Source organism: Bombus pascuorum, chromosome 3 (assembly GCF_905332965.1).
Source record: "Bombus pascuorum chromosome 3, iyBomPasc1.1, whole genome shotgun sequence".
Taxonomy (NCBI): domain Eukaryota; kingdom Metazoa; phylum Arthropoda; class Insecta; order Hymenoptera; family Apidae; genus Bombus; species Bombus pascuorum.
The window spans coordinates 5,431,499-5,445,526 of record NC_083490.1 but is presented as its reverse complement, the minus strand read 5'-3'; the positions used below and the strand labels follow the sequence as shown (position 1 = coordinate 5,445,526).

The 14,028-nt window shown below is 39.7% G+C and overlaps 1 protein-coding gene across 4 annotated transcripts in view; it reads left to right on the top strand.

Moving 5' to 3' along the window:
* The window catches only part of LOC132905110 (protein sickie), a 192,660-nt gene that overhangs the window by 32,506 nt on the left and 146,126 nt on the right, over nucleotides 1-14,028 (top strand). Inside the window, exon 1 of one of the 4 annotated variants that reach the window (XM_060956078.1) lies at nucleotides 12,282-12,379. The exons of the other annotated variants lie outside the window; for them this stretch is intronic. Within the exon in view, the coding sequence (XP_060812061.1) occupies nucleotides 12,299-12,379 (81 nt within the window). The 5' untranslated portion in view covers nucleotides 12,282-12,298. Of the gene's footprint in view, nucleotides 1-12,281; nucleotides 12,380-14,028 lie in introns of those variants that run through there. 4 annotated transcript variants of the gene reach the window in all.

The following is a 14,028-nucleotide window of genomic DNA, read 5'->3' as shown; positions in this document are numbered from 1 at the left end:
GATTATCGAATACGCTGCCTGGGGGTGTGAAGGTGCTTTGATCACCCCCAGAATCCTAAGTTTCACGTCTCGATTTGCTCTTTCACGGTGTTTACTTTAAGGGATGCCACTGGCTACCAGCATCTTTCGGTACGAAGGAGGACTGCACTTCTCTTCCTTATATATATTGCAAGGGAATTGCTCTTTGTTCCTCTCTGGGCCGACGAACGAGGATGAAGTTGTTTTCATTACCGGAAAGTTTCACAGCCGGATCGTTCCTATGATCAAAGGAGAAATTGACTTTGTTTATTAACCGTCACGACCCTGCTTTGCTTTAAAGTAATTAGCGGAATATGTGCGAAACACATTGAGGAAATCACAGCGTAATTCCGGCTACAAAGGAACACGGGGTGATAATACAAACTCTATAATACCAAGTGCTTTATATTATACTTTGTAGTAAACAGAAAGTTAAAAGCAACCGCAGTTAGCTTTTTAGTATACTGATATCCGTTACGATAATGACAATTATAGTGATAATAATATAACAATTTTCGTTAATTCGGATAAGTTTTAGTTAAATTTGTAGTTATAGTTTTAATTTTTCTAATATTCATCGATACTCTTCTTCGTTTCTGAAGAAGATGTTTTCTTTTTTATCAGTTCCGATGATCATCTATTTGGTGTAAAATTTTGTTTCGAAAATAAGACAGAAGTGATACATGTATCGCGTTTATTTCACAGGTTTGCGAAAACAATACGTGATCACGCTTTAGTGATCGATGATGGGATTACACGGCAAAGTACACAGGTGTTTCGTTGTACACTGTACGCTGTACACGTTCAGAAAGGCGTGACTGAAAAGGGTGGGATAAAAAGAAATAAAGGAAAAAATCGCGTGCATTCGATGTTGGTCGAATGCCAGATCATCGAAACGTAAATTACCGGTAGTAGAAGAGGAAAAGCAGAATTTGTAGGGTATAGAATCGTTGGAATATCTGCCTCTTCCGGTCGATTACACCTAACAATATGCTCGCTTCTGTATCTGTTTAATCGCTGCAGTTACTTACGGCAGTGTAATTTAACGCGTGTTGGGAAAGTACGCATTGCGCTTTGTACTATGTACAGCGTAGATATATGTAGGTAATAATTGTAAGATAACAGGTGTAATGCCTCCTACTGACTTTTGGTCTATACTGAATCCAACGATAAGAATTTTATTGATCAACATAAATATTTGCTGCTATACTGTCAGAACGTTTTATCACATTACATCACATATATATTAAAATATTATAAAATGTTATTATATAAAGTATTATATAAAATTATCAAAATCGAAACGTTTTACTTTTTCTTACTGTAGAAAATAAATGTCACGATTGCTAGTAGTGATATTTATCGAGACTGTAATGTCGTGTGTCAGCTAGATAGACGTCTTTAGGAATTTATATCTACAAGTATAAAGAACCGTGAGTCAGCGAGAACCAACGATTGAATTAAAGATCTATTTTGTCGGTAAGATAGTTGAACAGGCAGAGATATGCGCTTTGCCTTGGGGTAGGTTCGCTCCCGTCGAGTTCAGCCGAGTTACATGTAGGTACGTGCTTACGCGACCTAAATCATTTATCGTCCAATTGCCAATTTGCAGCCCCAGGAAAATTGCTTTGCCACCAGGGTATCCACCCTCTTTCTGCGTGCTTCGTTCCTCTTATTCTTCTTTTCTATTTATGGAATTTCAGCTTCTTTCTCTTGCAATTTTTCATTTTCCGACGGTAATAAATATTTTCATGAAATTCGTTTCTTATTATTTATATTATAAGCTTGCTCTTAAAAAGTTTGAGACTTCTCCGCATACAATGCACGTTAAAATTCCTCCGCTCAGGAAGAAAACGATTCTAAAGGTTAAGATAGGTCGGCGCGATAGAATAAACTCGTGGTTAATAGCTAATGTGATTCACCACGTGCTTCGCATTTCTAGTTTCTCTGATTTTTAAATGTCACGCTTTCCACGAAGAAATTGGAAACAAACTACTGTCGATAAATTCCTTTAACAATGCTAGCAAATATATGAAAATCACTAGGTTTACAATCGAATAACATACATGGATACAGTCCTTGAAATTCCATTTACTGATAGTCTACCTCGTTCCAATATTTTCCAATGTTCACAATGTTTCATTAGAATCCATAACAAAAATAGGAAAGTAAAGCCGTTTTACTTTTATTTGATGTGTGTAACGCGTAATGTTTTTCTTTCTGTGTTCGACCCAACGTTGTCAGCCAGAACATACAAATATCCGTAATCTCTGTGTATTATCCGTGATACGTTCCGCGTCTATGGAAGCGAGGCAACGAGCTCGGAAAAATAATCGAGAAATATGCGCGCCAGAGGATGTCCTGATGAAATAAATACTCGTACGTCACTGGTATGCACCGCTTCCGGACTATAAATTTCGTATCGATATCGGATGTCCCTTTGGGCTATCGTATCTCATTCGTTGTCCCGATTGTTCATCCTTTCGTTTTCTTTTTTCTTTCCTTTTTTCAATGTTGTTCGCACTTTGTTACCGTGCAACTGGAAGAGTAGAGGGTTAGTTTTCGTTGAACGAGGAATGGCAACGCGATCGAATTTCCCGTTGAAGCCAGTTTTAGTTAGTCACTGAATCGTCTCGTAATCTTTGAAATTCGACCTTCGTAAACGGATTATTCGTCAAATTACAACAATGATAATATATCGGTGAAATTTCCCTGAGAATAGAGTTAGTATCAGTCTTTGTTTAATGTCTAAAATATAATCAAATTGCGAAAAGAATATTAGTGACATAGTCATATCAATGCTGAACGAGCTGTGCTATAACTTTTGTACATGCAACGAATGATGTAGAGAATTTCGTAAAATATTGCATTTTATGTACGATTCAACTTCAACTTTTACAGTACTCCCAACGTAGTTTTCACTTTGTGCTTCTGCGGTTGTTCTTTGAGGGCATTTTATATCGCTGGAAAAGCGGAGGCACGTACTTTAAGAGAGTCGTGACGTGTCACGTGATGAGAATATAACGTTCGTTTCACGTCACAGTACGCCCTTCGTTTACGTAGCGAAGCAGAAGAGGGGACCCTTCCCTCCCCCTTTAGGGTAAGAAAATGTCCTTGTAGAATAGCACTACTCCGCGCTTAGATCTTGACGAAAGCATCTGCAATAGTGAGCAATAATGTCAAATCTCTTGGAAAGCTTCAATGAAGAATTCTAGCAAATTAACAGCACGCTTCATTGTCCCCTAGTTAATACCCAATTATATTCTAAAATTTATTAGACCTTGCAACTTTCTTCAATCTAACAAGCAATCAATTTATTTCAATGAAAGTAAAAGAAATTAAAAGCTGAATAAAGCTTCGATGTCCTTGTATTTATTTAAAGTCGATACAAGTAAAATCTTTATGTCATTACAAACATTGAATGATACTAATGAATAATTAAAATGACAGATAAGCAATTAAAATAAGCGTATCCGTCAATTAGCCGGCTTGTTGACGATCGCCGAGTTCCAGCCATTCAGACATGAATCAGAGCGGGGTGTGTCATCAATCGACAATTAAAGAGTGACAGGTTCTTTTCCCGAATGACGACGAGTTCGTTTACTCGTTGATGCAGAAGGGAGGATCCTTCCTCCTCTGGTATATCCTGAGGGCAAAGGGGGCGCAGTAAAATGCCGGTGCTACTCTCGAATCAGACACGAGCATTAGATCTGGTTCCCGCAGCGTGGCAACCCTCAACAAACGTCGAAGCTCGTTAGAGCTTTTTGGAGTAAGTTAGCAAGCGTGTCCGTGCGCGTCTTCCATACAACTGACGATACGTGAGACGAAAGAATTATTGCAATTTCGGCGTGACGCTCGTCGAATTCGTAATGTCGTGCGCGGCTCCTTTCCGCGAACGGCACGCGTCTGCCGTACAGATTCGAGCAGAATAGTAGATCCGACTCTCCGCCGCGAGATTTCTAACTGCTTGACAGGAATTTATATCAATTTTTGGGCTGCCTGAAATCGTACGGGTTGAATAGCCCGACTACCTGGAATCGTGGATTTGTAACGTTATTCTAAGAATCAGGGACATGACAAATCGGCAGAAGTAAAAATAGAAAGACGAATACGATTATTTTTCTTTTTTTTTTATCAGTGGATTGTCCCTATACGGACTGCTGCGGGTTTCATATTTATTTATTTCTTCGTTGTACGAAGGATCAGCTGGGACAAAATTTGTCTTCTAGTGCAATTAGATACTATACACTATCGTCATACATTTACATGATTCATTAGAGATGTCAATCTAAGAGTTCGCGTTTACGAAACGGCAGCTCCGATATTTAAATTCCAGCTATTTATTCGAAGCAAAGGAAAGGTGTAAATTTCATATTCAAAAGTGCGAAAATTTATTACTACGAATATTATATAACTGACTATGAATTTATAATATGTTTGAAGAAATCATTTCTCGTTTTATTCGAAACTATCGGAAACTGCTCATTATGGCAGTCTCTTTAGTTACAAAAGAGAAGTTTCCTTTCATTTGCGTTTAGTTCTAATGTTTATCTAAATTTTATAAAGAATTTCCCTGATCTCGTCTATCAGATATTCCATCATTTTTCGCGAATCGATCGTCGCCATACTAAAATCGCTCGCGTTCTCTTCGTTCTGGAGAACGATCGAGAAATAAATAAGAGGAACAGGATCTAACAGAAGCGGTGAAAAGGTTATACGTTCTCGGTACGTGTGGGACCAAGCAAGGAGTCGTCCCATGAGCGAAAGTATTGTCGTCGCTCGTTTTCGCGGCTACACGCGTACACGTGCACCGTAAAGCAGCTTAAGGATCGTTAAGACGGCCTCGTGTGGGCTAGTTCTCGCACAGGATGCCCACACGATGCGCACAATGTACAATAGCAGGGTAGGGCCTGGTTGCATCGTTGGTTACAGCCTGTGATCCAGGTATATTTAGCTCGCGTGCATCGTAATGACGCGTAGGTGTAACTCATTCATAAAACATAAACCATGTGGCGCCGTTCGAGCCGATAAAAAGAAGAGAAGACGTTGATTTTTGCCGCTGTTTGGGAGAATTAAGACGATTATTACCAACTCGATAGCTAGATGTTTATGAACGTATATCGCGAATTAGGATGGTTGGATCTCGACTTCTGAAAGTTCAGGTGTCTGAAAGTTACCCTCCCGAGAAACTTATAATTAATGTTATATGATAGTATCCTCGATAGTTTCGGCGGATTAATGTTTGTCGAGTTTAACTAACGTGCTATTGAAGTATGTTCATTAATTTGGTGTAACTATGCTTCATAAGGCATATTATTCTAGTTTGAAACGTATGAGAAGAATATAGCGAAAATAATTATACTGGAAACATAAATAGCTTGTTCAGTACCTGAAAACATAAATATCTTGGTCGGTTTGCAGTAAAAATATTTTAATTTGTTCAACGGTACAAATTAAAAAACTTAAGCTTTCGGTCGAGCGTAAATGATTATCTCGTATCCTTCGTGCCTGAAGAATGCTTGTAGTACGAGGTAAAGGGAGAGAAACACGAGACAAATGATATACGCAAACTCCGTTGCAGAGGGTTATAATTCTTATAGAATTGCCCGTAAGGTGGACCACCGTGTCTCGAAAATAAGTCGTAAAAGTGGACAAGGACTCAGATACGGGTTTCATGAAAGTTGCCGCGTAAAAATAACTTGTTCCTTCCGGATTTTCGTAGTCATGACAACGAATTTCCTCGAATCTCGAGAGGGTACGATACGTTTTATGCCACACTGCAGGACACGTACACTTCTCATCCTGAGGAAAGAGGGTGCATCCTCCGTTCGTTCGTTCTTTGGGGGACGATAACTCGGTTACGAAGGTTCTCAACTCCAGCAACTTTAATTTCTGTCAGGTATCAAATAGGAAAAAATATTACCATCAATTTTAGTTCTTTTGCAATTTTATCATACACGATTCAATACCGTGTTTTTTAAATTGTAGCAATTCTCTTCACGAAGAGCATAATTTTATTAGATAAAATCATAACACTTCCGTCTTAGAAAGTGGTTTATTTTTGCAATTAATTTTTACAAATATCTAAAAGTAGATAATCTTTTAGATGTATCACTAGCAAGCCAACGTGTACGTTGCATTTGGATCATCATAGATAGCTTTCGGGGTAAGAAGAACGGAGTAACTAAAATAAATAGAAGGAAAAGTGACAATTCGTCCATATTTTGGTTTCCTTGATTTGCAAATAAAGCGAGGGGTCTTTGCGAATATGCGCGGCAACGTATACAGGGAGAAATGGTAAATATAGAAATAAAAGGTAGAACGAAAGGGAAAAATGGGCACTGACAGAGGGTGGGTCAGCACGTGGTTCATTTGCAACGAGTAGTTCAGAGAGAAAGAAAAATTCAGGGCGATGACCGTAGGAAAACAAAGAGAACAACGAGCACCAAGTGCAGCTTTCGTATGTGCATAAATTTTAACGTCTGCACGGCTTCCCCGCGCATTTATCACCCAAATAGAATTTTTACGATTAATGAACGCACTTCTAATTATCTCTCCTTTTACGTATCCGAACGTACGAATTGAACCGGTGTATACGTAAAAGCAATTTATCCACCGTTAAATTGAATATACTTGCTTGTAAATTTCAAACAATGCTTGATTTATACAGAATATAAATAAGATTAATTAATAAAACTCATCTCGATATTTTATTGCTCAAAATGTTGTCCTCCCTTTTTTTATCATTTACTCATTTACTTTTTTGTATCGTTTATTTCTTTCTTCTCTTTATGGCTTACGGTTTATATCTTGTCTTGTCTCCTTTTACACCTACAGTTATACAAAGTTAATTGACTCGGGATGGCAGAAACGCGCCATATTCTCTTTTTAATTAGCTCATCTGTATGAGAATCGCTTAAAACAATATTCAGTGAAATGGAATTTTATCGAAATTAATATATAGCGCGATTCCTAAACCATTTTTCACAGACCAAGAGAAACGAATCTATTTTGCATTATCTTCCGAAATTACACTCATTTACGTGTAGATTGCTTCCGTGTTCGCTATCGGTTCGCTCGATAAACATTTTTCCCAGGTTCGGTAATCAACGTCATATCGAACAAAGAGGATAATTTTATCTCGTTCAGAAGATTATTTGTTCACGATCGTTACTCCACCCTACCACCCTCTGTCGCTCTGCGACGTCTTTTTCATTTCGACTGACTGGCCCGTCTCGATATCGTGGCCAAGGCAAACCTAATTTCATCGCCCCATTCTCTTGGCGCCCATCGAGTAGCCCCTTCATAATCGGACGACAAAGGCGGAGCCACCCCTTTTCCGCCTTTCAATCTCTCTCTTTCAACTTGCACTCTCTTTCTCTCTGTCTGTCTCTCTGTCTCTATCTGTCTGTCTGTCTGTCTGTCTGTGTGTGTCTCTCTCTCTCTCTCTGTTCGTCCATTCTATGCTCATATGTATCCTCTTTCCTCTTTCGCACTCTCGTTCTCTTTCACGAAAGGATCAGTCCAGTATCCATTTTTGCAAAAGTGGCATATATGAAGCATCCCCTAAATTTTGAGGGAGTCATCAGTTTCGCTACTGCCTTTTAACGATTTCATTTACCCGCTATGATTCTTGAAACGATGGGGAGCAGAGGTGTCATTGCGGCCCGGTTTCATGTATTCGGAATCGACCGTGTCAAGAGCGAAATTCATTTGTACCGCTAGGTTGACGTTTCAAAGTGGAAACTGGAAAATTTCGTTTGTGTTATTTCGACATAGGGGAGAAACGCATCTGGCCATTTTAAACGAAAACTTGTTAAATCTATACGTATCTTCTTTCATTAAATATTGATCGTAAGTTATCAATAAAAAGTCGAAATGTTTTGCATTCGAAGCGACGAGTTCTCTAGTAAATAAAACTAATCACGTGAAACATCTGTCGTTTTGCAACAAACAATTGCAATTGTATTTTTTCAAAGAATATTATTGTTTAACGAATTATGTGCTTTTTGTCCCCTCTGTTACGTATTAATTTCATTTATTCCTCGAGAAACTCTATTACCCTTGGCTTGGAATTTCTCTCGTCAGGTACATTTCTTAGTTCTCACAATGCACTTCAAGAATCGTTTTCAACCAATAGAGTGAATCGAAGTGTTTTAGCGATTTTAATAAAGAATTAAACAAATCAAAATATTCTTTCCTCGTTGTACATTAAAATTTTTTCTGCGCTGATATCTCGCGATAGTTAAGCCTCGAGGCATTCTGAATGAGCTCTTCTCATATTTGCTTCAATATCAGCCGACAGAAAATTTATATCGCTACATGATGGAAGCGCGTGGAAAGTTGACTATGGCGCATCGTAAATCAGGTACACGTATGATGAGAATGAGTCATAGGAATGAAAGGGAGGATCGGGTGCATTGACACGGCCGTTGTTATTTATCGTTCAAACGAAATTTATCGTTGGTTAAGATATCTTTGAAAGCAGAAACGCATGAGCAATTACCTAGACGGCGAGCCTGGGAACCGTGTACGCAGGGCTGATCGATATTCGACTTGGCGTCGATTATCGTGCAGGTTGCCACGGGTAGGTGCGTATAGGCGCGTTAAAAGGCAACACGATGGCCGGCATTACAATTAATGATGGTGCTCGTATGTGAATCGTACGGAATAGCAATCGATAGTACAGCACCTGTCAAGAATGCTCAAGGTTACCCTCATCGCTGTCATTGTCCACACGGCGAAATTCCCGCCGGGTTTCCCGGTCCTCCTCTTTTTCAATCGACCGCCGACAAAACAACCAACGATGCCCATTTGCATTTAATGGGTTTTGGTAGTTTGAAAATTAAAATGAGACATTTGACAACCGGTGCGATAGCAACGTTAATATTTGCTCAATCGAGCTGATTATTTCATGCCTAGTTGGACGAGCTATTCGGAAGCCACATCGGTCAACTCCATAAATCGAAAAGTACAGAGAAGCGATGGTGTTATATAACACTGTTCATCTTTCATTTATTTTGGAATTCGTTTCTCGAGATTTTATCATTTTTTAGAGATTAGGAAATAAATGAAAACTTGTTGGAGTTGACCAGTTTTTTGGCTTTTGAAAAGCTCGTATAATGAACGATAATCTCGTGAATTTAGCAACGAATACACATTCGTATTCTTCGTACGAAATGTGTAGCTTATTTTGCAAATACGAGCACACACACATTATGACGTACCTGAATAAATAATTCGATATAAAAAAATCTATTGATACTAAAAGAAAGGTAATGTACTTTTTTTCGTGTTAAAAGACTAATGGTACGAATCTAAGCGTGAAACAGTAAGTAAAATGCAAGTGTAATCCAAATCAAAATAAAGCCAGCGAATTTGGCGTAAGCCAAGAAATAGAGCGGCATTTTTACAGTTTTACGACCGGGCGAACTAATCGGCAATCTAAGATCGTTTATTGACGAATTTATAGCCTTTTCTCGATTCTGTTAATTTACGGAACAATAGCCACGCAACGCCGTTCGCTCATTGTATTCTGTTTCCAGTTAAGTTGAATTAAAACGACTTATAATCGAGCTCTCGTCTCGAGATCCTCTCTTCTCCCTTTTTCTCTCTAGCTACTTTCGTTCCTATTTTCATCCCTCGTCCACGTCGCGTTATTTTCGCTCGAACAGAAAAGATATTATCTTCTTGGAAGACGATGGGATCCGCAGTAATTTTTATTAGCTTCTCCTTATGCGATTAGTTTCCCCTACCTTATTAACATTCGCTTGAACTTTTATCTTTTTCAAATTTTCTTATCGAATCTACTGGTATTCTATCCTTAACAATTCCTATCTTCTAGATCACTTTATTAAAAATTATAATTACGTTACACCTTTCGTTATAAGGACATCATTGCTGGGATAATTAAATAACTAAATAAGAAAAAACGAGTTGACTTTTACATTACAGAGATTCGATCATAAATTCGTAAAGTAGAATATAATCGTAATTTGATTTACACAAATTGAGGAAATACAAAACACAAATAATATTAATCACATTTACTGCATTTCGATTAACATTTCACTTCCGCGTGTCCAACCACAATGGGTACAGTTACTTCAAATTACTCACCAATTGTTATCGTTGATTCATTCTGAGAAAACGTTCACGCTGCTGCCTGTATTTCATTTCTTTCAGCGTACGAAAGTTGTATTCACTGTCCGATAGAAACTACTCGCAATAATTGCTCAGGAAATCCCGTGTCGCGTCGAACGCTCGACAAAAGGAAACCGAATGTAACAACGTTCGGTCGAAAGAGAAGAATGGGACGCAGCAACGAGATAGAATTGAAGCATTAAAAAGGAAAAAGAGAAAAAAACGATGAAGAAGCGGCGGAAAAAGGGTGTGAGAGAGGAAGATGGAAGGAGAAGGAGCGAGAGTACGTACGCATAGAGAAGTGTGCGCGACGCGCGTATTCAGTTACGTCCGGTGCGTCGCGCCGTCGAGACGCGCCGTTTCGGCAACAAGTTTCGTCCGCGTGCGCTTCACGATGCGTTTCCACGCGTGTTCTCGCTGTCTCGTGGCTACCTTCGCAACTTTGTTTGAGAAACTGCACAATCATCGACCATTGCTTTTCGTTTCTGTCAGACGATTATTAATTAGCTATTGATTAACAACGAAAAGAAGAAGGCGAATAAAGATCTGGTGGTCGTTAATAGATCGAAGAGACGTGCAGTGTCGATGAAGTTTCTAGAATTCTCGGATGAAGATATTAAAGGAAGGATAACGAATGAACAACAGACGAATATGATTCTGTTGGATTTCTTTCGTTAATTTCTAAAGTGATTGGATAATAATATAGCAGCGAAAAAGGCACAAGTGGATTACCATTCCTGTTTACATGGGGTGGCGACGGTCAGCAAAATTGAATAATTGGATAATACGAAATGGGATAAGTTGGAGTGGTTGAAGTCTTTCTGCGATGCTCTTAAAACAATGCGCGACTTGGTTGCCGCTACTTGAGAAGCGTCATCGATCGTTTCTCATTCGACGCTCAGAGATCTCTCGATTCTGTCGGTTCGCCATTCTCCTGGAGAACCGACCAAGTGCTATTTCATTAAATTTCACCGTGTCTCGCTTTTCATCGAGCGCAAATAGTTTGGCAGTTCTTCCTTCGAAGACTTTGAAAGTGTTCTGGAAACGATAAAAAGTATGAGAAGTATTAAGGCTGAGTGATTGAATGACAAAGAACTTGTAACGATAAAACTTGAAATCTTTCCGTAAAACGGATATAAATCGTTTAATGGTTGTGCTAATGTTAGTCTTGAAATTAGTTGAGTTTACTGGTTGATACTTATTTCGTCCAAGGGTTAATCGTTATAATTAATCGTTAGATTAGTTCTATAGTTGGCTTATCAAATTTTTATCAAGTAGTAAAAATTTGTATAGAAGCTGAAGCTGTAATTTTAATCGATCGAAACTTAGTTGCGCTCCTTTCGCTTTCGTAAAGAAAGAAAATTGTGAGAACGTAGACAGAGTGTAACCTCGACAGAGCTTTGAACTTGTATATTGTTCGCATCGTTACACGTTGCTTGTTGCACGTCTGATGCACCACCGATGCGGTTCTAAGTGCACGAAGTCAAAAGAAACGTGACGACACGCCTCGTGAGAGCACGTGCATCGAGGACAGCGAGATCGTTCCATTAATAGATGGAGAAACACGACCGATCGATCGTCTAGGCATCTTGATCGGCCAGAACCGAATATTTCGAGCAGACTCCTAAAGGGACCGTATTGTGATTCAAAAATTAATTACTGTACTATTACGCACAGGCAATTATCGAACACGTTCCATAGCTCGATTGTGTCAGTTTAATTATTAGTTTCGTGCATTGTTACAAAACGAAAGGTGAAAGGTACAAAGAATGACAGGAGTGTTTGTGCCGGACAAACGAAGCTTTATCGAAGTCCAATCAGCGTGAATTTAACGCGACGTGCTAATGATTTATAGCCGACTGTGTCCCGTAATGAAAATTGGTGGCACCTAATCATTACGTTGGTAAATCGTTACAAATATGCCGTTAATCGACAGGAAATCATATCGCGATTCGAAGATCAGCACGGATGACGAATGTTAAGTGTAATTACGGCCAATAGTTCCACGAGGTTACATCGTTGGAGTGTTCGTGGCGCTCAATTCGAAGCGATAATTAGTGATTCCATGGTGAAGTCCCGGTATAGTGCGTGAATTAATGCGATTTGGATGACGTTAACGACTGTTGGCATCGACGTCATGGCGTGTATTAGAGCACCAAGATCCGTCTGTGGATCGACCGACGACATCAAGGCTGATTCGACCCGCAATGTCATACAGGTACCAGGCCTCTGTTATCGCGCACGCATGCCGATGTCTACTCGAGTAAACTGCGAATTTGTAAAGCGTCCGCGGTTCCATTGTGTCTGTCCTCGAAACCCCAGGTGCGATTATAGAACCATCAGATGTACGATTCGGTTGCTATATCGTCTTATCTATATCATATTTTTTATATTTTTCTTCTCTTTCGCATATATGTTTCTTGATTCGTGATGAAATATTCGTAGGGAAACTCGTAGTAAGATATTTTCTTCAAATAATCATGATAAATTCTACGAGAATATATATTTGCTATACATTGTAGGGGTAGCGAAATACCGTAAAAAATAGAAATACTATTGTCACAAACTGTTCTCTTTTCGAATCTCTCTCTCTCTCTCTCTCTCTCTCTCTCTATCACTCTCTCTCTCACACATACACTCTCTCTCTTCTCGGTATATTCTGTATTGGAAAAACGAAGGCGCGTAAAGAATCGTTCTCGTTTGTATACCGATTAGAGAGCGTGAAAGACACGTGCTCGATTTGCGAGTCACCAAATTGCTCGTTCCAAAGGTAGATATACTCGTGAAACTAGACTCGCGAGTTTCCAAGTACCGAAATCGTTACTGGAAATCACCGGCCAACCTATAAAGCTGCTCGCTAGGGTTCTGTGTAATAATGAAAATTAGAATCTGCGTGGTGACCCGAAATTATGAAGGAAGTTCATCCTGCTTCTCTCTTTGCTACGTTCAAAAATAATACGGTGTCTCGACTGGTTCGGGGTTAAGACGTGTGTGTTCCCGCGCTCGAATACACGTCAGAAGTACACCAGTCACACACGAGGCACACGAACATTTTCGTTAGCGCACGCACATAGAGGAAACGAACGTGCACAGTGTTGAACTGGTAGACGAATCGTGTATGTAAATATACGCGTGCCTCCGTAGAATACGAATGCTCGCACATGCGTGCATCAACTCATAGGTGCAAACAGAGAAACACAATTTCACGTAGTGTATGTGCGCACGCGCGCGTACATGTGTGTGTGTGGACACACACACATTCATTTAGGCGAGCTATAGAGGAGAGGACGAGTGTACGTGTCTGTATGTGTGTCTATGCGCGTGTGTAAGTATACGTATGATTCGGTACGCACGGTGACTAATTCCTTTCCACCGTCAAGCTCCATCCTCTCCCGACCTATCTCCTTGTCTGGCCAGTTCTATTCTTCCTATTTGCCTCTTCTTTCTCCTCGAGACTCTCTCGGGATTTTACACGCGAAAAATATCGGTGTACAGCCAAAACAATAAACTCTCGGTGCATCTATCCCGACGGAATACCCTTTCGCGATTTGCCTTTTCTTTCCAGAGGAAAGAAGCTCGACTGCGGGACCGGCCTTTTCTTTATACACTGCGCAGCGGAGGAGATTTTCACTCTTGGCGAAGGAAAGAGTGTAGAGCGCGCCTTCCGGCTGCTCGAGGTGATTAGGAACAGTTCTTGAGAGTGTACGTGTCGACCGAAGGAAGTCTTAATTGACTGTTTCGGTGCTTTTTCAACGTGTGTCTTTCGTTAAGATAATGACAGAATAATAGACGGATATAAATGGAAACGTGGAAATATAAATTTTTTGGCCACCGTTTTCTTTGATTAATTGAAGGTATGAGAAATTT